Here is a 26,724-nt window from a genome sequence, read left to right as displayed (position 1 = left end):
GGAAAACAGAGCCGAATGTCAGAGAATAGTCATGTATAGGGTCAAGTATGTATTAAGCAATTTTCTTCCCTAGAGATGAGTATGTGGCTGAAACACTGTTAATTTTATCCTTTCTCTTTTGAAGTTAATGTTTTACGTAAGAATTACACCAGTCAGCTGAGGCTTTTGCAGAATAAAGTGTATTTAATTACCAGCTCGGAAGCAGTGTTTCCAGATGTGCCAGAATACCAAAGACATTCGGATGAAGGTTTGTGTTTTATCCAAGCAGCTGGCGAACGAAAGGCTGCCCTCAGCAGGCTTTAGCCTGATCAACAGGGACACCGGCAGGAACAGAATGATTAAAAAAAATAGCTATGTCCCACCTTCCTGTGCAAGTCCCAGTCTCAAAATGCAGAAGAGTTTCCCTACTATCTGGAGAAAAGCAATGAGCTGTATGGAGAATCTAAGCTAATTACTTAGCAGAAGAGAGAGGCTGTGAACAAGTATGTACCTGTGGCAGTGTGGTCCCCCACTACTTAAGCCATAACCACAAGTGGGGGTTTTAACGACTGCATCCAGATCACTCTGGACTTCGGGAAACAGATGGCTACATGGCAGCCAAGAGCTATCTGGAATGCTGCCCCAGACCTCCTGCTGGTATGCAAACACGACTGTAAATCAATCATCTTGCTCTAGAAGTACTGGAGAGCCCAGGTCCAAGCCCGGGTGAACTCTCCTGCAAGGCAGCTAGATGCGCTCTCCCCTTGAGTAGGGACATCTTCCAAAGTTATTCCTCAAGGTTGAGAGATTCCTTGCTACAACAGATCATTGGTAAAGTGATTAACAGCATGCTAAACTTTGAAATCTTAGCTAATATAAGGTGCTGTGCATATATAATCCTTTAGACATAAACCATTGCCCAAGTCTGGGCCTAGGGGTGGGTGGAGCTGCACCTGGACTCCTCTCTGAGATTTAGGAAGCAACGGGGTCCTTCCTGAACATCATTATTCCCATCAACATCAATGGGAAGGCTTCCCTGACAGCTCTGTCTGACCCCATCCTATACAGAGTAAACAATAAAATTTACCTTGTCACTGGATCTTGTTAAACCACTGTCATATTCACCTTTGAACTTTGCTATATCAATAATGTTGCTTTTCTTTTATGAGGGAAGCGCAAGACTTAATCCGTGGCAGAACCTTTGTACCAGGTACCGTCAGGCAACCATGTTCAAAATGCAAGGTTAGATGAAACACTTTTCACTGCTTGAAAGGAAGTACTTTAGTGGCAGGAGAAATCTGCAAACAACTGAATGCAAACAATCTATTAGTTTTCAAACACTAGTCATAGCAAACGACAGCATGTTTTGCTGATTAAGCAATACACACTTCAGAATACCAAACACAAGACATTAAAAAAGACCTTTTCAAGTCATTAATTTTACTCAATAATTTAATTCTAGGCAATTAAGTCATTTTACCTACATATAAGACAAACATTTTTGTATACTGTTGTGCAATACAGGCCCAACACCAACGTGGCATAGAATTCAGAAGACAATCCAGGCAAAGAGGGCTCCTGTAATTTACACTTTTTTTTTTTTTACATAGCTCCTGTTGAGATTAATGAAGAGACTTGAATGAATTAGTACCTAATGAGTCTTGAATGCAGCAGCTATATATGTAATATCTCACACAGAAACGTAAGTGCCACAAATAAAGCATTCTGGTAGCCCATGGTTTTGAACCATCTATCAACCACACACAGAACTGAGCAATGGAAATGCCACGAGAAAACACCGTTATATAATACAAATGGGTTGGTCTGTTAGTACTGAAAGATAACTGCACTTTCCCAGTTGTTTTAATATCAGCACTGCGGGGCAGTTATTTGCAAAAACCCAAGTTTAGGCCATTATTGGTGAGTAGCATTCCTGGTTCCTGAAAACAGTTCCCAAACTTGCTTTTAGAAACTGTGATAGGATGAAACAGAAAGGAGCTCTCTGTGGCTCACAGCCTGCAGGCTTGATTTTTTTGTCATTCATTAGAAAGCAATTGTTCTGTTAGTTTATCAGTAAAAATGCCATTAGAGGAATTTGCATTTTCCTTCAGTTAGCAATAAGGAAAAAAGAAAGGAAGTTACTTGCAAGACTTCCCATCAAGGTCATTTCACAGTAAGCAATACTCTGCTAACAAATGAATTATTGATCATGTGTCATTTAACACTTGTTACTCACTGGTGTTACACGCTCGGTGGTAATTAAGTTTATGCAACTGTGGAAGCCACTGATAGAATCTGCATGAAAATTGCAAATTCCGTTACGCTGCACACACCAGTAGTTCCAGCACGTTTTATGAACTCTCAAATTGCTTTCCTAGGGTGAGATAACCCAATGACAGCTAATGTAGTTTACAATCTCTTGAGTGGACTTTTCAAATTAAAGCAGAAATTGAGAAACAGGGTGCTTACAGTACCTCTAAGCCTCCAATATTTACCCATAATTGCTTATAGGTACCTAAATCCTTACGAAAACCTATTGCAGTGTTCAGCTGTCTTTAAAAGGCCTTCTTCCCAGAGCCACTTCACTGAAAGCCATTGATCCAGTCAGCTCAGGTAGGATTCTTCAACAAAAGGTACAAGGGTGGAGAGAAGTAAATTGCAAATATCATCTAAGGAATTCAAAGCTGTCTGGGAAGCAGATGAACCATTGCCATTACCTGTTTTAATACCATAGCAGCAGTCCAATGGCAACGTAGATAACACAATGTTTGTAACAGCAATGCATATACACTCAGCAAACATCAGGATGAATTTGTAATCTACTTACAGAGAGAAACTATTACTTGCCTACATAAAGAGGATCTAATACACTTACACAAAATATATAGAGGTAGTTATACAAGTATTTCAAGCTGAATCCTCTGTAAGACTACTCAACAGTTTGTGTTGAAGTAAGAATTATGTATCAAAATGCATTAACCTTTTAAAAAAAGGTTTGGTGTGTAATAGTCACCTCTTTTTGATTACATACTACATTTTTTATTCATACTCCTGTTCAGATAGTGATTTCAAGACCAGTCAAGCATCAGACTCTTGATTCGTAGAACTCGCTCAGAACTCAACAACAAAGTTGACAAGCAGGTGTTCTTTATTGCAGCACTGGGAGAGACAGGAGATAGCTCCTCCCAGCCTGTCTCTGCCAAACCTCAAGACTGTGGTTATATTGTTGCTTAACATACATATTCATTAAAAGCCATATATATTCATTAACCATCTGAGAACTGCTTTACATAATTCTACACCCATTTCCACATGTGAACAGCAACTTGGTAGTGGTCTTTGGGGGTCATTTACTTCTTCCAACAATCTTCATCACTTAGCTGCTTCTGGAACTCTTGTTCTGGCAAACTTCAAAGCATGCACAGTAGATAAATGCTTACACCAGCTTAATTGGTTTGGTAACACCACAGACATAAGAGAATGATTTCATCCTGTCCTTCTACTTACCAGTTAGCTTAGCTACAGCACATCCTGGACATCTGCTAGCTTCAGATACTCTTTATCTACACATCCTGTTTCTTCCAATTATTTTTGTACTAAGGTTATAAAGACCTAAAACTACACCAACTACAACAATTTACCTTATGCAAGGATTCTCATTATGTTCTTTGGCTGCATTCTGACTAGTTTGTACAAAACACTTGCCTAAGTTACTTTCCATTGCTATTGTTAAAAAACCATCAAACTTAATGTTATTTAGGACTGAATTTATTTACAAAAGATTACATTTCATTCTGTATTTCCTTCTCTCACCCACCATCCCATTTTTGTTCCGTTCCATGGCCTGAGTTCACATATCTTAAGCCAATGGGAGAATTAACCCTATGCCTGCAAATTAAAACACTGGGATTGTAAAATTATTTTATCCAAGAAGAGTAAAAAGGTCTTTATTTTCTCAAGCAGCAGATGTGACATAAGGAGGATATCCAAAAACTAACAAGGAGCAAGAAGAGGAGCCTTCCTGAAGTTTTCATTATTGAGAATTTCATAGTAGCACTCACTGGCTACATAACAATTTTAAAGAATACAGCTTCTGTAACTTGTGCAATTTTCAGAATAATTAAACTTGTAAATTTGATTGTTTCTTTGCCCTCTATCTGTTAATGATTTGTCTGCTTAAGGGGTTATAAGCTCTTTCTGTATGCTAATACACAACACTCTTTCATGAAATCTGTTTTCTAGTTAAGTGACGAAAGACAAAGAACTATGGGAGAGAGTTCACATGACTTTAAAAGACTCAGTAAAAAAAGCTTTGACTGCCTACCATTTGCTCTGCAGAAGGTGACACCCAAAATATCTTCTATAATATAGATGTAAAATTCAAAACACTACGTATTTTAAAACTAGATATTAAGGTAAAAGACCAGCTAGCACTGTGGTATGCTGGACTTTTAGAACAATTTGGATGACATGACCTTAGCATCAAAAATAAGTAAGAAACTGAATCAGAGTCCTAGAATCTGAGCCCCAGATGAACAGTCCTGCCATGCTCATTGTGGAAAAATGGTACATAATAGTGAAAGAAAAAGATGTTTCCTCAAAAAATGATACAATAAAAATCTCAGAAGTTACTCTGTGGAAAGCTAAAATCAGCCTCACAGCACCATTCCTTTTCTCATCCTGGATTCTGAGCAAGGCTAAATCAGCTGCTGATGGCTGTAGTCTTCAGTGGCCATGGGATATCCGCTCCTAATGTGAAAACACATAAATAATTGGCATTTCCCAGGCAAATTCCTTCTAGGAGAGTTTTCCCTCCTGGCTGCATCTCCAGTTCTTCAGCCAGTTTGGCTGTAGAGTGCCACAAATTTTGTGACAACCCGAACTGACTCCTTCTAGTCTCACAAGGAAGCTCCAGGAGAGTACAGTAGCCTTTGTCTTACCTCTTACCTCCCAACACACAGGGTCAAAGTCTTCTTTCTGAAGGGGAGGCAGGAAAACTGAAGTGGTCCTTTTAGCCTAGTGACATTTCTCCCAGCTAGCAGCTCAAAGTTTGTGAAGATGGACAGTCATGTCCTGAATGTTTCTGCTCTAAAATAATGAACAAAAAAACCCTGGAAGTGCAAGGTATCTCACAAAATGTACCTTTATTTACGTTTTAAAAATAGCCCTGTATCACCCACCCTCCACAGCACCAGTTATCTACACAAAGCGCATAATTCAAAGCATAGATCTACTAGCTGGAAATATCAGTGAACAGTGGGGAGGCAGGAGATAGTGTTGATACTGAAATGTAGTAATAAGGCTACAGATTATCCAGGCCATCTGAATCCAAGTTTGTTAGTTTTTGTAACCCTCCCTTCTTCCCAAAGACCACATACTTCTCATATGAAGACCAAAGCAGTAATTTTATATATTGAAACTGAAGTAATTTTAGAGTAGCTGATTTTTTGACAGAATTGGTATCTTTGCTGCAGGTAAGTTCCACATAATTAATTTTCTTCCTCATGAGGCTTAGAAGGTGCTTGTTTCTGAAATGCTAGGTGACTTCATGGCATGGCCATTCACCAGGCTGTCACTGAAACTTGATTCCTTGAGCCAAAGGTAAATCCTTGCTGTAGTTGATTGTACTGGAAGAGAAACAAGTATTTAGAGAACAGACTCAGTCACTGAGACAGATTATGTAATCTGTTTCCTGCGTACAAGGATTCTTATTTCTGCCACTTGTATACAAAAGATTTCTATAAGCAGTTTGCCTCTTTAAAGTTATGAACTGACTAGTCTGGTTTTCTATATAGTAACTATGTATAGGGAAAGATCACATTCCCCATTACCTCTTCCTTGGTAGATTAAAGTAACACTATTTAATCTCTTACTAGGAGAATGTCCATACAGAAAGAATCAAGGTGGGATTTATCACATTCATAAGCCTTTGTGTGAAAACAAAGTCAGCACAGGTAAAGGTTAGGGAGGCCAGCAGAGAGCATGAATGGTCACCCACTACAGGGTATCAGGAGATTTATCAGGATAGACACCCAACATGTAGCTAAATTGCCAACCACTGGCAATAGTGGCCCCCACACTGTTTGCTACTTCATGTATTTCCGGACAAGTTTCAGCAATTTATATTTTAGCCAAGTTTAAAATCAAAAAAGTTGGGTTTTTTTGTTTTTTTTTAACTTTTGAGGAACAGTGAGTGAAGATAGGTCTTTATTTAGACTCTTCAAATAACCTTCCACTAGGAACACAGATGTAAATTCTTGCATGAAGAAAAGGCAGTTACACTCACTGTTACCTCACATTTAATGAAGATAACCTCCTATAGTAAAGGATTTATATGTTTTGAACTTTTGCAAGTTTATTTGCAATTTACATTTACTTTGAATTTTAAAAGTCAGTCTTACCAAGTAGATCGTCTCATATAAAGTTTCCATGAATCACTTCCAGATTCTCTTCCCCCACCAGTGTGCTTTTCACCACCTGTAGGAAAAAGGTTGTAAATGAAAACTTGAAATTTTTTTGAGCATAGGAATCTAGACTGACTCCAGGTGGTGAGACATTTTATAAAAATTCCTGGGAAAAACTATTCCTTTGCCCTTGTTCTGTGTCTGAAATAAATTACCAGAACATCACAACACACAGCTAACTCTTTCCTTATGCTTAATCCAAAAAATATCTGCCTGGAGTAGAAAGTCTCATCACGCTGGCACCACGGGACCTTATTTAAAGATATTTCAACATGAGACAAGAGTACAAGACCATGATTCTTGTATTGTATTGTTTAAATTGTAAGGCGAATATTTCTTCACACGCCCCACCTTCCTTTAGTATAAACAAAAAGGAGAAATATGGACAAAAATGTATTCAAAAACTTTCTCACAAATATATTTCATGCTGTAATTTTATATGCAAACATACAAACTAAAAATGCTCATGACTGTTTTAATTAAAAGTCTTTTAAACAGTTTTCCACTCAGCCACATCTCCAAACACATTCAGAACATACTTCTGAGTTACATTCCCTTGATGGTTTGGAGGGGATGATACACGCAATATTTAAAATCAAAATACAGACATTTTTAAATGCTGAAATGCAACTATCTGTAGTCAATTTCTGGTTTCTACTAAAGCAATATAATTAAAAATTAACTGATTTCTTTGGATTTAGTGATTTAAATGGACTGATTAAAACACTGAAAAACAAGATGAGGAGATCTAAATTACACTTGTTTTATAGTGTTAATGCTTTATTTTCTTCCAGAGTCGTTAGAAAACCATAAAACCACCCCAACTTTAAAAAAAATATATAAATAAAAAAAGAAAAAGCCCAAAGAATACCACCAAGTCTCTAGAACTGATGCTGAGGACTTCATCATCAAGAGGGTAAATATAAAAGCATAAGTAACATACCAAAAGCACCTCCAATCTCAGCTCCACTGGTTGGGATGTTGACATTCACAATGCCACAGTCAGATCCCTTTGGTCTGCAAACAAAGGTAAGACACAGTTATTCCTCAGGATCAGGAAAGGCTGCTTCCCTAAATTGAGAGATATAAAATGCTCAACTAGTATTGTGCATAGGTTTACAAAAGACATGAGAGGCTGTGGTCTTATGCTTCAGGAAGGGTGAAAATAATTTAAACTATACCCAAGCCAGCGGAAAATCCTTCCCAAATCTCTGGTAAAGATACTGCTGGAAAGACCTTGTTTTACTTCATTATTCCAGGCAAAAACTTCCTCTTCCTCCTAAAAGGAGCATGTGTCAATGGTTAAACCATGATCATTGAAAGCAAAGCAGTTACAAAGAAACACTGGGAGAAAAAACTCAATGTACTACAGCCATAATGCAAATATATGGAATGCCACTTGGCAAATACACGTGCACCAAGTCAGCTATAGGATACCTCCACCACTGCACAAAACACACAACCAGCTTTTGAGCAAGTTGACATGAGCAATAAAAATCTCTTCCTGTACAGACTCTCATCTTAACTCCAGCGCTCTTCACCAAAAATGCGTAAAAGTAGCTACACATTTACCTCACACAGTGAGGTAAGCTATTACAGTGAATATCCTACAGTGCAGAACAACACTTCCTCAATGTAACACTTCTTCCAAGAGCTGGGACAAAAACATGAACATGTCATACATCTGAAACCTCTCTCCTGAGTCTTCTGTTAGCATCCTTGACACCTGACCAACTGCCCACTGTAATTTTACCTTAAATTTCAGCACATACAGTATGGGGGCAAATGTCTCAGTGTGGACAATGGGTGCATTATGAGGAAGGCCAGTCACAATGGTTGGTTCAACATAATTTCCGGAGCGATTTATAACCTTCAAAACACATAAAAGAGAAAACAACTTAGTAAATTCAAACTAGCATCCTGCTTAGTACTAGTGTAGGAAGGGGATCCTTCGCAGTCTGATTACTATAGTTGTGCCTAGCAATCAGAAACAGAAGGTTAGATCATCTGAGTAGATAAAGGAAATGCTTAAGTAAAATTTAATTTAAGTATTTAAACTACAGAAGCATAACTTAGTCTACTAAAGAAACAATCAAATCTCAAAGTCTAGCAGCTGACAAAAAACACTTCCTTTCTTCTGCTTGTAAGTTGATTAGTAAGCTGATTTGAACTTAAAGATATTAAGAATAAAGAAGGTGCCAGTAAAAGACAACAATTCCCAGAATGCTAAGTCCATGATAATGAAACATCCTATATGATAAGGACGTGCAACTGGCTTTCCTGAATCTTCACCATTTCCTGAAGTTTTATGTTGTGAATCCAAGGGCAGAAGAGAATTTTTTTCCTTGTTGTATGTTTGGTACTCTCCATTTTTATTGCTGTATTTTCACTATCTCCTGCAACTAGGGAGCTAAAAGCCAAAAGCTTTTAGCCATTTCTGAGAGGAGAAAGTAGCTTCCAAGTAGACCTATCTTTACCCTAAAGACAAGACTGCAATTCAAACATTCTCAGACTGACTAACAACATTCTGCAATGGCTGACAGGACAAACTGAGAGGCAATCTCAGCCAAAGCCACAACATAACTGTTCTTTTTTTCCCTAGAGCACTAAATGCAGCAGAATAAAAGTAAGTCACCTTTCCACCATAAACCACAGAGCCACCCTGTTGTTTCGCTTGTTCTATTGCATCAAGGAACATTTTCACTGCTTCTTTGGTATGAAGAGGCCCATACAGAGTGTCAGCTAAAACACAAAAGATATAGACATACTTTCAGCATAACTGCAAGTGTGTATAATGACATCTGGGAGTAATTACTTCTCCTGTCCAAGATAAACAGTATGAAGCTAAATTCTCATCTCCATTTCAGAGTTAGTACTCTAAATGAAACCAGCTATCCCCCTTACCTGACAAACTGCCAAAATTAGATAGCTTTAATCTATAATCTCAGGTAATTTAATTAGAAAGAAACAAACAGAAACTTGTCTCCTAAACCCATGATGCGAAAATAGCTACTTACAATCCCACGGATCACCAATGCGGACCTGGGCATAGGCCTTAGCAAGCTTTGTCACCACATCTTCATGGATGCTTTCATGGAGGAACTAAACAAAATGTGGTAAGACGGTTGTAAGACAGCTCAACCTATGTAACTATTCCTGAAGTACTACTGCACTTAGAAGATGGCTGAATGAAGTGTGGAGATAGTGTTGCTCACATGCAGCAAATCCCAAAGTTAAAAATAAACACATAAGCAAGGCCTCGAAACAGGACCAACACCATGACATGAAGATTCAAAAGCTTCAGCATGAAGATAGCAAACAAGCAAAGAAACAAAAACCTGTTCTCATTTTACAAGATATCAGATCAATGGTATTAAAGTGTTCTGTAAACTCTTCAGTTAAGAATTTCAGGACAAATACTCAAGTAATTTTTACTGCCACAATTTGAGGAATAACTGCCCTTCTTATAGACCCAAAGCTAATCTGCATCAATTTTGACAAATATTTACCCAATCAACACAACTCTGAAAAAACTAGACATAGGCTGACACTGTAATACCTTTAAACTTGTTGAAAATGACTGGTTAAAAATTAGCAATAATGTAAACAGCACACATAGAGTTGCTTTGCTGAGATCTAAACCCCGAACCAAAATTTGCTGGAGACACATGTAAAGAAGCTCTGGCAATGAAAACAGAGAAATACAGAAGTATAGAAAGGTTTCTTTTCCTGCATTTTAGCAACAGGTACATTTGGAAACACAAAGAAACAGAGAGAGAATTATAGTGGAATGACAAACTACCATCTTGTTTTCCCATCATACTCATTTTTGACAAAGTAAAAATATGCTTCAGAGATTATTTGCTGCTCTCCATAAAATCAGGAATTGTTAGGCATTTTCTGAGCTAATTTGAATTAACTTTAAACTCAGAGCTACCCAAGCCAGACAATACACATTTACTCACCAGCCTTCTAGCAGTTGTGCACCTCTGACCCGCTGTTCCCACAGCAGCAAATAGAGCAGATGGGATGACCAGGTTCAGATCTGCATCTTCAAACACTTACAAAGTTTAAAATATGAGCATGTTAGTGAAATAAACAGGCAGTTTGCAATATTTAAGACACTAGACAATATAATAAACTGACATGCTGGTCAAGTAGCATTAGGAATAATCGCACTAACGTAGCACCCTAAGATATACAGAAATACCTCAAAACACATTACTTTTACACCTGGAATTAGACACACACAATTGAAAATAAATGTAGAGATGAACTACTGAAGAAAGCCTTTTGCAATAAGGCTTGCAAAGAACTGCAGCTTCAATTTAATTCAAGAAACTACAAGCAATTTCTTGCCATCTCTTCACCTTGTCCTTCCCCCACTGAGAAGTCTAGCAGTGTAAAGAAACAATGGCAAAGTGTATCCACATGGGATGCAGAAAAAGTAGCTAACACACAGGTATACAGTAATGTAAAATATAAATGAGCTTAACAATTCATCTGGCTAGAAGACACTGGGATGTTTGAAGCAGAGCTAGTATGTATAAGCCTCATTAGATCCCTGAAATATCACTCAGCTTCACCAGTCCTACATAATTCTCTGTGTCCAAAATAATTATTAAACTTGCAGCGAAGCCCAAACAAACTTTTTATGCCATCATTCTAAGTCAATTCCAGAAAAAGCAGGACTTTCATGTGAAAAAGGAAACAATTTCCTAACTACAAAGCATGTTTATGCTACTAGCTTCAAAGCAGCATAGGAAAAAAGACCTGCTCAAATGTGATTTTTAAAAGAGCTTAATATTCTAGATAGCCAATTACATTTGTTTAGAATATGAGAAAGGTGAAACAGAAGGCTCCAGAACAGCACAACAGCAATTTAGGTATTTGTATAGCTTATATTTTCTTTCTGTCATATTGTTCAGCATCACAGTATCTATGTTATGTTTATCTGAGAACTATATCATACCCTAAGCTACTTAAACCTGTAAAATGTGCTACTAAAATAAATACCTGCATGCTTTGCTTTTCAGTACCGCGTCTTAAGACTCTGTATGTATGTACTTATATTATAAAATTCTAAAAATGTATTGATAAAATTATAACTATCCTAAAATCAAGATTATTTAGCATTGTCCACATCCCATTACTGAAGCTTACTGCTTTTCTCATTCTCTTCTTCAACAGTGAACATGTAAGAGCTTAAACTTTCATTTTTAAACTTAAAACACTACCCCTCCACAACACTGAAGAGAGAAAAAAACCCAAACATTCCACTACATACTTTTTAAAACCCAGTGTGGAAAAAAGAAGAGGGAAAAAGGGACAACTTTCTACAAACATCTGCATATGAACTTCCAAGTATCATCTATGTGACTAGATTTCTTTAGTGCCTATTACCAATAATGGCATTGTTTCCTCCCAGTTCCAGCAGACTTCGACCTAATAAAAACAAGACAAGTTATGGCATACACACATGTATTTACCACACCTCACTGAGTGAGGTCACTTCTACCTAGAGCTAAGTTACCATTAAACACATTTTCCTGGATAGACAAAAAGTTTTAGGCATCTCAGTCAACTAATCACTCTAGCCAAAGCAGAAAATTACCTTAAATCTATCACATATTATGAAGAAAGATACCAGGACAGCAGTTATGACAGAAGGAAACTTAAAAAATAGACAAAAATAGCACTGGAAAGAAAAAGATGAAAATAGAAGAAGGTGCGGCATAAATAGTATGATGCAGACAAAGAAGACGAGCAGGTGCTATAAGGATCAAAATGCACACATAAAACTTAATGAGGCTTATTTGTTAACAGTTTTACCTCAAATCTGAGAGAAAGAAATGCCATTTACTTTTGGGTGAACATTTGCAATCCATTTTTTGGTTTGTTTTCTTTTTTTTATTTTTACATTCCATCTATGAACTTCAAACATGTAAAATGAGAAAATCCTGTTCTCAAGGTTTTCTGTTTAATACTAAAAATTTAGAATTCAGCAGCTCTGCATGGACTCCTGCATTTAAATATCTGCAACAAAACCAGCACCTCAAAAATCATACCTTTTCTCCTGCATCTATAAGGAGTAAAAGATGAAAGGGCATTTCTCCACAAACACATTACCAAAAGGCCATAGGCCCTGGCAAATCTCCACAGTTATTTTCACGGACACCACCTCCCCTGCCACACCCCAAATTCAGTTTAGGACCACGGATTTGTGGATACCCTGGGAAAAAAGCCAAGTTGTGACAGAACTGACTGAAAAAAAACCCAGTATCTACCTCTGAGCAGTTTCAATACCCTACTTCCACCAAGTTAAAAATTAAAGTAACACAACAGGTAAGTGAAACAAGCTGTTATTTATATAAATCTTACAGGGCTTCCCTGCCTTTCCCAATCATGGAAAGAAACAGAGATTCCACACACTCACCAAATCTCTCCTGAACCATAAGCGCTACCTGCTTGCCCACTTTTGTGCTGCCAGTGAAGGACAACAGGTCCATTCTCTCATCCTTTGCCATTGCTGTCCTGCACAATGGGAGACATACTACCATGTTCAATGGAACAGCTGGAAAACCTCCCTGCATCTTCCACATAAACCAACTTCAACCAGTGAGATCTTTGAAAATCATAGCAACTTCTTTGAAAACACCATGTGAGTGAGTGAACAGACAGCAGCAAAGCTGCTTCTTCATCAGAAAAGAGGAACAAGGCTGTTTCCCTCCTCCTTTTCAGACAATAAAATCATCTCCTGTACTAACTTTGAAATTCAATCTAAAGTACATAGTCAGATCAGTTCCAATAGTTATGTTCCCTAAGAAAATATGCATACCTATTTCTTACCATGTTTTTTCTTCTCCTGAAATGCTCAAAATATACATCTGAATATCCATTTGTACTGTGAATTGTCTTATTGTAATAAGCAAACAAAACAATTTGATTTTTACAGCTTCCAAGCACAAGTAAGCTTCTATGAGAAAGTGCAGAGTCCTGTGTGAGCATGGAAAAAGAAGAAGTACCCACAAGTGCTCCAAGAGGCTAATGCGCTAAACTTGAAAACTCCTAAGAACACTATGAATGGAATTTAATATTAGCTGCATTCTTTGGGTGTAAGAACATTTGGAAGTAGAATATAAACTCAGATGTATCTCTTCAATAAGTACCTGATAAGTTATTTATTAGCCACTGATCTCACAACAGCAAGTAGAAGTACATAATATGCTTATAGCACGGTCAGAGTTTTGAACCAGATAAAAATGATGGTAACAGGTACGTGCATGTCCTAGGAACTCCTGGAGATAAGAAAGAATTTACAAGAAGTACCTCAAAGAATATTCTTTACCCTCTATACATCTTCACAAAACACTACAAATGTTACCTACCCAATGTCTGCTCCACCACAAACCAGAGAACAGATAGCTCCAGGCACTTTGTTATCCTCCAAGACTTTGGCAATTATTCTAGAATCGAAGATATAGAAATTTCAGAGATCTCTGAGAAGTGCATATAATAGGAATGCACTATTAAAACCATTCTTCATGCATATGAAGAATCTACAGATTTTTAAAAAGCAGGAGTCTTGCAGTTAACTGACATGTAGTTTGTACAATACATAAGTCTTAGCAAGAAGTTCTGTGTTACAATCATAGCTCACAGCAAAGTAAAACTCTAAAATATATTTATTATGTGTCCACACAACCAGCACAGACAAGCATTAGGTAAGCATGTAAAAACCTTGGCCATACAGTCTTTCACCATCAGAAAGAGACATTTATGTACCTTCATGAAGCTACATAAAATACTTTAAAGTAATTTCAGGCCATTGTTCTCAGGGGTTAATATTAAAGCTACAAGACTTAATAATTATTTTAAAGGGGACTATTTATATTTAGCATTTAAAAATAAATGCTATTTGTAGCACATAATGGATAAGTATTTAAAATGCTAATATAACAAGCAAAGTAACAATAAGCGTAGAGCAAACGTCACTGGAGATTTATTCTTTGGGGTTCTTTTCCCTTTTATAAAGAATGAGTTTCGAACCCTGGAAATGCATGCTAAAATGTTACAAGGTTTGCATAATACAAATCACGTTAAGGCATCTTCAGGATATAGGTCTACACAACCAGCCAGAAGTATTTGCCAAGAAGCTGGTGCTGATGTTGGGCTGAGACTCACAAAAAAAGGGCTTATTCTGAAACATCAGTGCATGATCAAAGGAAGCTGAATTTTATGAGCAAGTCATCTTCTGCAAGGAAGCAAACCACATAATTACCCCTACTTCAGCAGGGGTACAGACCTTGGTCATAGAAGAAACTGGCCAGTAGTACAGGTAACATCCCATATATACCACAGTTTCTTAAGTGACAAGGGGAAAGCGGTTCTTCTGACCACTAAGCACTACCTCGAACACAAAAGATGTTTAAAAAGCAAAACAGAAAGCAAATAAACCTGAGCTCACTTTGTAACAGCAACACTAATGAGGGATGTTGTGGGAGCACCCTTCCTAAACAGGAGAAAAAAAAAGACATTATTTTCTTTTCAATTCTTCAAGAATAAGAAATAATTCAAATACGTAATTTTTATGGTATCTGAAATACAGTACTCTTTGGTTAGGCTTAATTGCAGGTGTGTGTTAAGACAGGATCTCAAATATTTCCACAGCTGAGTATTCAGAGCTTCTACTCATACCCACATGAACAAGACTTATGCCAGACATTATAGTGAATGAAAGCAAAATGAAGATAAAATTAAGATAAAGCAAAGAAGGAGTTGGGAGGTGAAGTAAAGCTACTTACTTAATCTTTTAATTTTAGCTGTATCAATTCTGAAAATATTAACTGCTTGCTACTTGCTAACTTGCACTGCTGCAAGACCTAAACCTCAATTCTTTATAAACTGGCTAAGTCCTGGACAAGTCTGAATCTCAATACGTCATAAAAGAGGTTACCACAAAATACAACAAAGCTCTTTAACTACAAGTGAACCTAAAAATATATAGAAATTAAGCCTATATGAGATAGATTCAAATATACAGAAACACCAGACATTTGATTTCATGCTTACATAACTGCCCTCTCATTTTAAAATACTGTTAATACACTGGAGTCCTGTATCTTACCAGAGGCAAGCATTTCCACAGATCATTGCAATTGCGCTGTTCCACCCATAAACTGCTACAGGGAAGTTGAAGGCTGTGATAATTCCTACTAAGCCAACAGGGTTCCATTGCTCTATAAGGGCATGGCCAGGTCCTGAAAGCAAAGACACAACATAAGGTAATTTGCGGTTATTCAATGTTTTGGGTTTTATAAAGAAACCATGTAAGCAATGGAGCTAGCATCACTGCTCTGTTCATCAGAACAGTAGCTTGTTAAGAGCACTATTATGTATGCTCTGCAGCTTACAGAAGCAAGGTATGCTAGATGTCCAGGAGCCATGGAGCTCAGAGCAGCCAGAGCCACCAAGGGAGCCTCAAGTCCTCGACAGGACTTGCCCAGGAGCCAGCAGCTAACTGACATGAGCAGCCGACCCACAGGAGGCAGAGCCAGGAGGGACAGCACCAGTCCTGACTGGTTAAAACCGACCCCAGGGAGCAGGAGTGAATTGGTGAGCATTCACCTTATAACCAGGGCCTGGTCTGGGAGCTCTGCTCTGGCTGCCCTGGTAGTGGCCAGCATAGGCACCCAGACAGAGCCGACGAGATGGGAGGCTGCAGCACAGAGCTCAGAGGGTAGAGAGTGCCTGCACTGGACTTGTGAGGGGAGGGTGCACAATGGGCAAGGCTGCACTCAGTGCGCCCAGGTGACTGAGCTGCAGGACACTGTCAATAGGCTACAAGATGTCAGGGAAGCTGAGAGGAAGCAGGACTGCTTGCTCCAGGCCCAAACTGTGCAGGGGCCTCAAGCGTCCCCTGTACTTCGTGGAGGAAAGGAAGCTGATAACCCAGGAAGCTGGGAAATAGTGACAAAAAAAAAACAACAAAAAAAAAGGAGGAAGAGGACCATTAAAAGCAAGTGGCTTCCTCCTATATCTGTTGTCCCCACCCAGAATCGCTTTGCAGGTCTACAGGGGGCTAACAAAGAAACACACTCGCACCATTAAAAACCGGCTGAGGCACTGATAAAGATCACTACTGGTGCTGCCAGTGGTCACAGTAGTAGGGGACTCTTTTGAAGGGAACAGAAGCATTCAGCTGTCGGCCTGACCCAGCCTCAAGGGAGGCATGCTGCCTACCAGGGGTTCGGATCAGGGGTGCTGCAGAGAGGCTGCCTGCTCTAGTAAGCCCCAGTGTTACCCACTTCTAGTGATTCATGTGGGTGCTAGTGATAATAGACAGCAGTAGACTGGAGAACATAAAGAAGGAGTACAGAGCCCTGGGAGAGGTGGTTAGGGGCTCTGGAGCTCAGATAGTCTTTTAGTCAATTCTCCAGGACAGAGGGGAGGACCTTAAAAAGGCTAGGCGTATTGGCCAGGTTAATAAATGGTTAGGACAGCGGTTAGAACAGTTAGTCAGGGGTTTGGGTATCTTGAACACGGGATTCAAGTTAGTAGGCCAGGTCTAGTGGAGGCTGGTGGAGCTGGTCTGACAATGAAGGGGAAGCGTGGTTTTGGTAGGAGGCTTGCCAGGCTGGTCAAGAAAGCTTTAAACTAGATGTGTTGAGGGAGGAGGGCATCATTCCATCCCAACACACCCAGTCAGTTGCCAGCACCTATAATAAATGCTCGGAGCAATGCAGAGATATTCCAGACGCTCCAGCCGATGAGCCGGCTTCATTTGCGCTTGGCTCAGATGCCTCCATACAAACGCCTGTAGCATGGGGAACAAGCAAGAGGAATTAGAGATGTGTGCACATCTACAGGGATATGACATAATAGGTATCACAGAAACATGGTGGGATGGCTCCTATGACTGGAGTGTTGGAATGGGAGGTTACAGGCTCTTTAGAAAAGACAGGCCTGGCAGACAGGGAGTGGAGTTGCTATTTACGTTAGGAATAGGCTGGAAAGTATGGAACTCTGTCTGGGGACAGGTGAGCAGTCAACAGGGAGTTTGTGGGTCAGGGTTGAAGGGAGAACAGCTACAGGAGACATTACTGTGGGGACCTGTTAGAGACCGCCTGATCAAAAGGATTCTGTGGATGAAGTGCTCTATAGACAAATAGCAACAGCCTCATGCTCGCATGCCCTTGTCCTCCTGGGGGACTTCAACCACCCTGATATCTGTTGGAGGGACGGTATGGCCCGGCACAAGCAATCCAGGAGGTTACTCGACTGTGTGGAAGTCAACTTCCTTCTGCAAGTAATAAAGGAGCCAACAAGGAGAGGTGCCATGCTTGACCTCCTGCTCACCAACAGGGAAGGGCTGGCTGGAAATGTGACACTCCAGGGCAGCCTTGGTTGTAGCGACCATGAGATGGTTGGGCTCGGGATCCTCAGGACAGCGAGAAGAGCGTGCAGCAAGCTCACTGCTCTGGACTTCAGAAGAGCAGACTTTGGCCTCTTCACGAACCCGCTTAGTAAGGTTCCATGGGATACAACCCCTGGAGGGGCCCAAGATTCAAGGATCACCTGCTACAAGCTCAGGAGTGTTGAGTCCCAACTAGAAGGAAGTGCAGCAGGAGGGCCAGGAGACCTCCTTGGATGGATAAGGAGCTGCTGAGGAAACTTTAAGGGAAAAAAGAGGCTTATAAGAGGTGGAAGCAAGGACAGGCAGCCTGGGAAGAATACAGGGATGTCATCCGGGAAGCTAGGGACCAGGTTAGGAAAGCTAAGGACAAGTTAGAATTAAAATTGGCTAGGGATGTGAAAGATAACAGGAAGGGATCCTACAGTTACACTGCAAATAAAAGACAGACTAGGAACAATGCGGGCCCTCTCTGGAAGCTATCAGGAGAGCTGGCTACCCTAGATTTGGAGAAGGTTGAGGTTCTTAATATCTTCTTTGCCTCAGTCTTCACTGGCAAAGGCTCTGACCACACCACCCAAGTCTTGGAAGTCAGATGCAGGGACTGTGAGAATGAAGACCTTGGGCCCCGTTGTTCGAGACCATCTTAAGAACCTGAACATGCACAAGTCCATGGGACCCAATGAAATCCAGCCGCGTGTCCTGAAGCAACTGGCAAATGAAGCTGCTAAGTCAAGCCACTGTCCATCATATTTGAAAAACCACGGCAGTCAGGTGAAGTTCCCGATGACTGGAAAAAGGGAAATATAACCCCCATTTCCAAGAAGGGGAAAATGGATGAGCCAGGGAACTACAGTCAGTCTCACCTCTGCGCCTGGCAAAATCTTGGAGCAGATTCTCCTGGAAGGCATGCTAAGGCACATGAAAAACAACAAGGCGCTTGGTGACAGCCAGCATGGCTTCACTAAGGAGAAATCCTGCCTCACCAGTTTGGTGGCCTTCTATGATGGGGCTACGGAACTGACGGACAGGAGTAGAGCAGTTGATGTCATCTACCTGGACTTGGGCAAAGTATTCAACACTGTCCCACACAACATCCTTGTTTCTAAATTGGAGGGACATCAATTTGATGGATGGAGCACTCAGTGGATAAAGAACTGGCTGGATGGCTGTATGCAAAGAGTTGTGGTCAATGGCTCAATGTCCGGCTGGAGACCAGTAATGAGTGGTGTCCCACAGGGATGGGTGTTGGGACCGGTCTTGTTTAACATCTTTCTTGGTGACATGAACAGTGGGATTGAGTGCACCCTCAGCAAGTTTGCCGATGACACCAAGCAGTGAGGTTGGGTTGATACGCTAGAGGGAAGGAATGCCATCCAGAGGGACCTCAACAAGCTTGTAAGGTGGGCTGATACCAGCCTTATGAAGTTTAACCATGACAAGTGCAAGGTCCTACACCTAGGTCGGAGCAATCCCAGGAACAGCCGCAAGTTGGACAGAGAAGAGATTCAGAGCAGCCCTGCAGAGAAGCATTTGAGGGTGTTGTTCCGTAAGAAAGTGAACATGAGCCGGCTTCAGTGTGCACTTGCAGCTCAGAAAGCCAACCGTATCCTGGGCTGCATCAAAAGGACCGTGACCAGCAGGTCCAAGCAGGTGGTCCTGCCCCTCTACTCTGCTCTCGTGAGACCTCACCTGGAGTATTGTGTACAGTTCTGGCGTCCTCAATATAAAAAGGACATGGATCTGTTGGAACAAGTCCAGAGAGGGGTCAAGAGGATGATCAGGGGACTGGACCACCTCCCGTATGAAGATAGGCTGAGGAAGTTGGGGCTGTTCAGCCTGGAAAAGAGAAGGCTGCATGGAAACCTCATAGCAGCCTTCCAGGATCAGAAGGGGGCCTACAAGGATGCTGGAGAGAGACTCTTCCTTAAGGACTGTAGTGACAGGACAAGGGGTAACGGGTTAAAACTTAACCAGGGGAAGTTTAGATTGGATATAAGGAAGAAGTTCTTTACTGTAAGGGTGGTGAGGCCCTGGCAATGGGTAGCCCAGGGGGGTTGTGAATGCTCCATCCCTGGCGGTGTTCCAGGCCAGGTTAGACAGAGCCTTAGTGTGAGGTGTCCCTGCCCATGGCAGGGGGGTTGGAATTAGATGATCTTAAGGTCCTTTCCAACCCTAACTATTCTATGATTCTATGGGGAAAAATCTAAGAACATGCAACATGAAGTTTCTACTATTTAAACTATTCAGTTAACAGAATAGCAATTCCTTGCTGATCAGTAACTGACAAAAAAGTCTCTCACTTCTATGTACACTATTGAACTTTTTATGTACTTTCTGCCAGCACCTTCATTAACAAAGAAATCGGAGAATCTAATACTTCAAGGAATGGAGAGAAAATCTATTGCCTCCCTTGCTACATGCCACAGGCTAGGTACATCATTAGGTGGTGCTTCTGCCTGTAAGCGTTATCTGTTCCTAGACAACATGCTCCCTAACTCCCAGAATACAGATTTCCTGTACTACATCACTGTATGTTTCAGACAGAAACTGTATGTTTCTTCATCTCTCCATCTGCACTCAAAAAAAAAAAAACAAACTCAAAACCAACCATAAAACCAAACCAAACCGAAAAAAACCCACAACCAACTAACCAAAAATATGCACCAAGAAAAAAAAAAAAAACAAAACAAAAAACCCCACAAAAAACCACCACCAAGAAAAACACAACATACAGAAATACTTACTTTCTGATGGCAAAATAGGTCCACCAATCATTCGGGACAAACCAACAGCGTAGTCGCAGACGTCAACATACTCCTGCACCTCCCCAACACCCTCAACAAAAATCTTTCCCATTTCCAAAGAGACCTGAAAAAATTAAGAGCAAAACCAAAGTTTTTGGGTTTCTTTTTTCTTTTTCTTTTTTTTAAATTCCCTTACATCCCAAATACATTTCTCTCCCACTAATATCAGGTATATCTGTACACCAACACAATTTAATATATTTTTTTTCATTAGAAGATTCACCTCCACCTCAGTTATTCACAGCTTAGAGAACAAACATGGTTCCAATAGGATCCCAAAAGAAGGAAATTAGAAGAGAAAATTAACGAACAGAGGAAATGAAAAATGATCTACTGAAAGGAGTATCCTACAGTAATGAGGTTTATAGATTTAGATCACTGGAACACTGAATTTCCATCAGGGCATTTGTATATATTGTGGACCAGCCATGAAATAAATTGGGAAAGAGGGACTACTCTGCTCCAGCAAAAGAAAATGGTCATTTACATTTTTCATAAGCAAACTACTTATTTTACAACATCTCAAAGCGAGTTTCAGACACTGCTGAAAAAAGTCTACACATCTCCAGTATTTTAGTAAACTGCGATATTTAGGATCAATATCCTTTCTTTTTAGCTGAAGTCAATCCTAAACTATGTACTTCTGTTAAAAACATGTTAGAGGCATACAGCAAACATACAGATTATCAGTGGGAATAAGATGGTAGTTGAAGACTTTTTCCTCCAGAAGTGAGAAAATTCATTAATTTAGTAATTAAGAACTCACCCATTTACCCCCATTTAATTTTACAATCATGCTCTGATATCTAGGTGCAACTTTCATGCTGGTATCATCTACCAGTTTAAACTGTTGACTGTGCTTTGGAAAAGGTTAAGTGAGGAACAGGGTTTGAAGGATTGCCACAAAACTTTAATCCCCATACAAAGGTTAAAATAAAGATGACTAAATGTATTTCTAGGTATTTCTATGATGCCTGTGGTCACCTTGAGACAGAAGGATTAGCCCCTATCTGTGACCAGAAATGGACAGACATCAGGCATATTTACTAAGAAACAGGGGTAAGTCCGTAAGTGCAGTAGAGATGCACCTAGATACTTGGCAAGGACATTGTCAGGCAAGGCTGGAAATTTGCAGCAGCATATGAAAAGGTGAGTTGCCATACAGTTGCCTTTTACATAAAGCCAAGAAAAGTCCTAAAATCTGGATGCTTACTGCACAGTTTTCACCCTTAAGTTCACACCCTATCCTGAAAGAGCTAGACAGACCTATCTGTTTGGGGAAATGAGAAAAATGCTGTGGCAATAAGTAACAAGTTTTGTCCAAGGAACATACAGCAAACCTGTCTGTCCACATTCACTAGGGAAACTGTGCCATTTTTGAATATAAAAGTGCATCAGCACTCTAATTCCACTACAGAAACGGTGCTGAGGAGACAACATCAAGGGAAACTGCAGAACAAAGTTTTGTGGGTTAACAATATGGGCTTGGCTACACATAGTTATTCACTGAAAACTGTTTCTGAATAGCAGCACATACAGGCAAGCCCTTAAAGGAAAGTGGCAAGTCCCCATTTTGTATCCTTTTCTTCCCTAGCAACTGGTGTTTTAAAGAAGCAGTCCTTCAACCTTTATGTCCTGCATAGATCTCCTGCAAGAGATCTCCTTAAGACCATCTCACCTTCTGAAGCATTACATCTCCACATGTCAGTTCACAAAATCCTGTGGACCTCCAGAAAGAGCTCAAGGTTAAAAGCTCTGTATTGGAGTAAGGTCTTTTTCAGGACACTTTCAGTATTAGACAGTGCCCTACCTGACAGGCTGGTGGGAAAAGCAGGGCAAGGGCTGTAACACTCCTCCCAGAGTACAGGCTCAGAATGAATTACGCTTTTTTTCCTATTATATAATATCATCTTCACAGTAGGATGCCAGAATGCAACTTTTTTTTTTTTTTTTTTTAGTTAAGATTTCCGTAGGCAAGCTAATAAAACTAACAGCATTTTAACAATTACTAATTTTAGTATTGCAGAATGGCAAGTTACAGAAAAATAAGAAAAACAGTTTTGACCCCTCCTCCCACCAAAGTTAAGCAGCTTCTTAGAACACCTTACCAAGCTTCCCAGAACTTTGATTTTTTGTCTCAGGGCATCACCAATCTGTCGCACTATTTCTCCACGCTTCGGAGCAGGGATCTAGTCAAAGCAAAAGAAAACAGAAGAAGCTACTTCAGATTGAACATCTGTGACTTCTGCTGCACATATACACTGCTAGTTTTCCACCCCCGCAACAAGATACCACTGACTGCTGCGCTTTTCCCTCTACCTTCCCAAGACATTGTTACTTGTTTTTTTTCATGCACACTGCCTTACAAAAACTGTTTCCTGCCTCACAGAGACTGATAACACTGCACACATTTGTGTTCATTCAAGAGCAGTTCCACTGAATATAGCCAGAAGCATTCAGATTATCAGTTCTGCTACTTAAGTTACATTACCACAATGCACCCAAACAATCAGCTGCACCTCAAGAAACAAGCAACAGTGTTCTCCCAGGAAAAAGCATGTAGCAACGCAAAGTTAAACACACCCACAGGGATAATTTGCTTGTGACAAGTTTTCTGAACTTCAGCAGACGTGTTGGCAATGGCTTACAGGCACAAACCTAAGTGAACTTGCCAGGCTTTTCGAAACAAACGTTTTCCTCTGTACATCAGCGGTAACGTACACAAGTTGTCTGGGTTTGTTTGTTGAGATCCGTATCGCAGATTTGTGCTTTAATGCAACATACACAATATGAACATGTTTTTACACCTCCATCTAACAGGACAATTTAATGGGCTTTACCTGCCAGAGATATGTTATAAAAGAGAAGCCTCTGGTAACTTACATTAGCCCAGACATTCCATGCCTCTTTAGCCTTCTTTACTGTTTCTTCATAATCCTCCAAACTAGCCTACATGGAAAAGCATGTCAAAGAAAAGGTTAGGAAAACCAAAACCCCAAAACAAATGCCACAGAAAAGCTCTTGCATCCAGCTCAAGACAGTTCTAGTGGGCAGTACTGCACTAGAGAATACACACTTCCACAAGAAGTTTACATTCTGACAATACAGTGTGTTGAACTGCTAGAAGTTACTGTTGAGGAAAAGCATTTGTGTTGCCTGAACAAAGAAAAAAAGAGTGAGCAGATGACAAAGATGATAAAGGACACTCCACACAGGATGCAGGCTGTAAGGGAGGCATCATATGTAAATTTATGTATCTCCTTTTATCTTGGATACTACTACTACTAACAGTATTAAGCAAAGGCTGTGAGTACTGTCCTGCTCCACCAGCCTCACTAGGCATCAACAGCTAATCGAATCCCAGCATACCAAAGAAGCAGGTTAGACCCACAGCACTATTCTCAAGACAAAAAAGTTCACAAATTCACCACAATGCCACGTCGCTCTTGTTCATACCTCCCCTGGGCACTGCTCCACCGAATGGCCACAAGCCATCCCTATTCTGCAAAGCGAAACAAAGAAAAACAGGCCCTCGCTCGTCCCAGCACTAGCTACAGTGCAGAGGGAGACGGGAGGATGAGAGGTATAACCACCTGGTTTTTCTATCACAAAAGCCACACACCATCCGAGCAGCGGTGAGCCTCACCGCCGGCCTCAGGGGCCAAAAATCCATGGCCCCTGCGGGTCCGTGCCCCCCGCCGGCTTGGCCGACGGGAGGAGCAGCTCTCCTCAACAGCCCTTTGGACCACCCCCGCCCGAACGGGCCCCGCTCACCTGCCGGACGCTAGCGATGGGTTCGTTGTTGGCTGGGCAGAACGTCGTCACCACCTAGAGCAGAGGGGAGGGAGCGGCGGAGGCGGGTCAGTGCCCAAGGCCTGCCGCGGCCCCACCCTCTCCTCTCCGCGCCCAGGGGCCCGCTCCCCACCACAGGCCGCGCCGCCGCCCGCACCTGCCCGCGGCCGCCCCAGCGCCCATTGTAGACACCAGGGTTCTCCTCCTGAAGGCCCAGCTCCCGCAGCCAGGCGTAGTCGGGCTGGCTGACCAGCAGAGTAGACATGGCGCCTGCCGCGACCCCGGCCCGAAGCGGTAGGAGGGCGGTAGCACCACGGCGTAACCGCAGCATCGCTGAAAGCTGACGGGAGGGGCGGGTGCAAGCGGTGATGCGCTCCCCGCCTCCCTGCCCACAGCGGCGATTGGTGGAGGTGCTGATGCGCCCCCTTGCCGGGCCCTGCCCCCTGCTGCCTGCCCCCTGCCTGACTGCCTGCCTGCCCCCTGCCTGCTGCGTGACTCCTTCCGGCCTGCTACCTTCCCCCTGCCAGCTGCTAGCCCCCTGCCTGCTGCTAGACCCCTGCCAGCCTGCCCCGCTGACCGCTGCTTGCCCCCTTCCTGCCTGCCCCCTGCTTGCCTGCCATTTGCCTGCTGCCTGCCCCAGCCCACTGGGGGTGGAGGCAAGTAGAGCAGAGCCCAGGGGCACAGAGTTCCAGATGCCCCCTTCCCGCTTACCTTCAAGGACTACCACACACTCCCATGGGCAGAGGGTCTCCCGGTTGAGTATTTCTAATTGCAGGATAAAATCGGAGCTCAAAAACAAAAATGTAGCTATCCTTACTGAACAAAGGCAGTAATAATAATGAATGATTACAATATGGAGGAGTATGCATTACCCTTTTCATTCTTTAATACCATGCTTCTCAGTGAGAAGAGATGGCTTCGCCTCCTAGGCTGGCCACTTGCCCACACTCCAGTGTTTGTGATTTTACAGTCTTTTTATGTCTCCCTTCCTCTGTACAGGGCTAACACACCTCACTTGATATGCACCCATCTTGCAAAACTGCAAGTATTTTTTATCCCATATTTTTAAACTTCAGAGGCTCTAAAAATTTAGAGGACTTATTATGATCAAGAAATATTGTTTGTTTTCAGGAATGCAATGTTTTCTGAATGACCAACCCAATGAGGAATAAACCCCAAGACTGAACTTTAAGTGTCTTAGCACATAAAGGATAGAAGAAAAATATTACTGATCTCAAAAATGCCATAATTTATGGTTTGGTTTCCACAACCATGCTCTTTTTCTTCTGTAGATTGTATTACCTATAAATAATTTGCTTTTTAAGAAAGAGTTGTTCAAGTAATTTTGTTGAATGAAAAGTATCTTTGGGTGGTGTAACCATAGTAGTGTTATAAATTAAGTCTGGCAAAGTCGAAGAACGGAATATGCCGTTGGCTTCACTGCATGCAAGATCAAATTGTCACTTGCACAAGGAAACTGGGGTTGGATACCATAAAACTTTTATCAAAAAGGCAGCAATCCATTCACCTTTGAGAGGAATACATAAAGAATCTTGAGCAAAAGCAACCCAAATGGGAAATTAGTACATCTGAAAGGCAGAACTCTTTTTAAGCAGGGGGATGATACCCTTTGCCTACCTGGACAACAAATGCCATCAAGAGAACAGCAGTGCAGCCTTTCTTCCACTGCTCTGACACCATGCTTTTATAGCCTTGACCTCAAGAAGGTATCCTACCAGTGCTGTGGTAGATCAACCCCCAAATCTGTTCATTATAAGGTAGCAACGCCTACCAAAAACCTGATAGATAGGTGTCCATCACACCTGGATGTGGAGAGTTACTGTTAAGAAATAGTAGGACTAGGTGTATTATAAACATTTGTAAAACAATTCTTATTTCCTCTTAGTTCCTGAAAATTCATTATATATTGAGTAACATACTAATTTCACTTGTTCTGCAAGGAGCTCTAAAAGGTTTTGACTGAAATTTTACTTTCTCCCAAGGGATTCTCCCAACCAGTGTCCTAAACAGGCCAAAGTCAGTCCTCCAGAAGCCCAAGGTGGGTGTTTTGCTGACCTTCTGTTCTGCTGAAAGACAGGGTATGCCACAAAGTGAGCACACACTAGCTGTATAATATGTAGAGTTTATTAAACAAACACACTAAAGCAAATAAGCAAACTAAAGCAAGCACACTAACGTGAATTAGGTAAATATCTCTATATAGGGAATAAGTACAATAAAGCAAATCAGAGATATAGATATATAAGTA

The 26,724-nt window shown here is 41.1% G+C and overlaps 1 protein-coding gene across 1 annotated transcript; it reads right to left on the bottom strand.

The window, feature by feature from the left end:
- Nucleotides 1-5,365: 5,365 nt before the first annotated feature.
- ALDH7A1 (aldehyde dehydrogenase 7 family member A1) lies at nt 5,366-24,796 on the bottom strand. Its single transcript, XM_057415279.1, has 18 exons — nt 24,613-24,796; nt 24,438-24,491; nt 23,547-23,612; nt 22,772-22,852; nt 20,604-20,727; nt 15,571-15,703; nt 14,911-14,955; nt 13,832-13,909; nt 12,880-12,977; nt 11,847-11,888; nt 10,409-10,503; nt 9,461-9,545; nt 9,079-9,185; nt 8,197-8,313; nt 7,625-7,722; nt 7,387-7,460; nt 6,381-6,456; nt 5,366-5,606 (listed from the first exon to the last, which is right to left on the bottom strand). Exons 1-18 carry the CDS (start codon nt 24,784-24,786, stop codon nt 5,552-5,554), a joined length of 1,602 nt encoding a protein of 533 aa, XP_057271262.1. The 5' UTR covers nt 24,787-24,796; the 3' UTR covers nt 5,366-5,551.
- Nucleotides 24,797-26,724: the final 1,928 nt, after the last annotated feature.

Source organism: Pezoporus wallicus, unplaced genomic scaffold (assembly GCF_028554395.1).
Source record: "Pezoporus wallicus isolate ANWC-B61680 ecotype Strahan unplaced genomic scaffold, APGP_CSIRO_Pwel_v1 contig_7360, whole genome shotgun sequence".
NCBI lineage: Eukaryota > Metazoa > Chordata > Aves > Psittaciformes > Psittacidae > Pezoporus > Pezoporus wallicus.
The sequence above is the reverse complement of the archived record's forward strand: the minus strand, read 5'-3'. Positions and strand labels throughout refer to the sequence as shown.

What these genes read in the sequence shown, in the direction of transcription:
- ALDH7A1 (XM_057415279.1), bottom strand. Translation starts at nt 24,786, where the DNA reads ATGCTGCGGTTACGCCGTGGTGCTACCGCCCTCCTACCGCTTCGGGCC. An exon ending in ACCTATTTTGCCATCAGAAA is followed by an intron (nt 15,704 to 20,603) that starts GTAAGTATTTCT and finishes CTTTGCTTTCAG; the next exon opens with GACCTGGCCATGCCCTTATA. An exon ending in TGTGGTGGAGCAGACATTGG is followed by an intron (nt 12,978 to 13,831) that starts GTAGGTAACATT and finishes CCCATTGTGCAG; the next exon opens with GACAGCAATGGCAAAGGATG.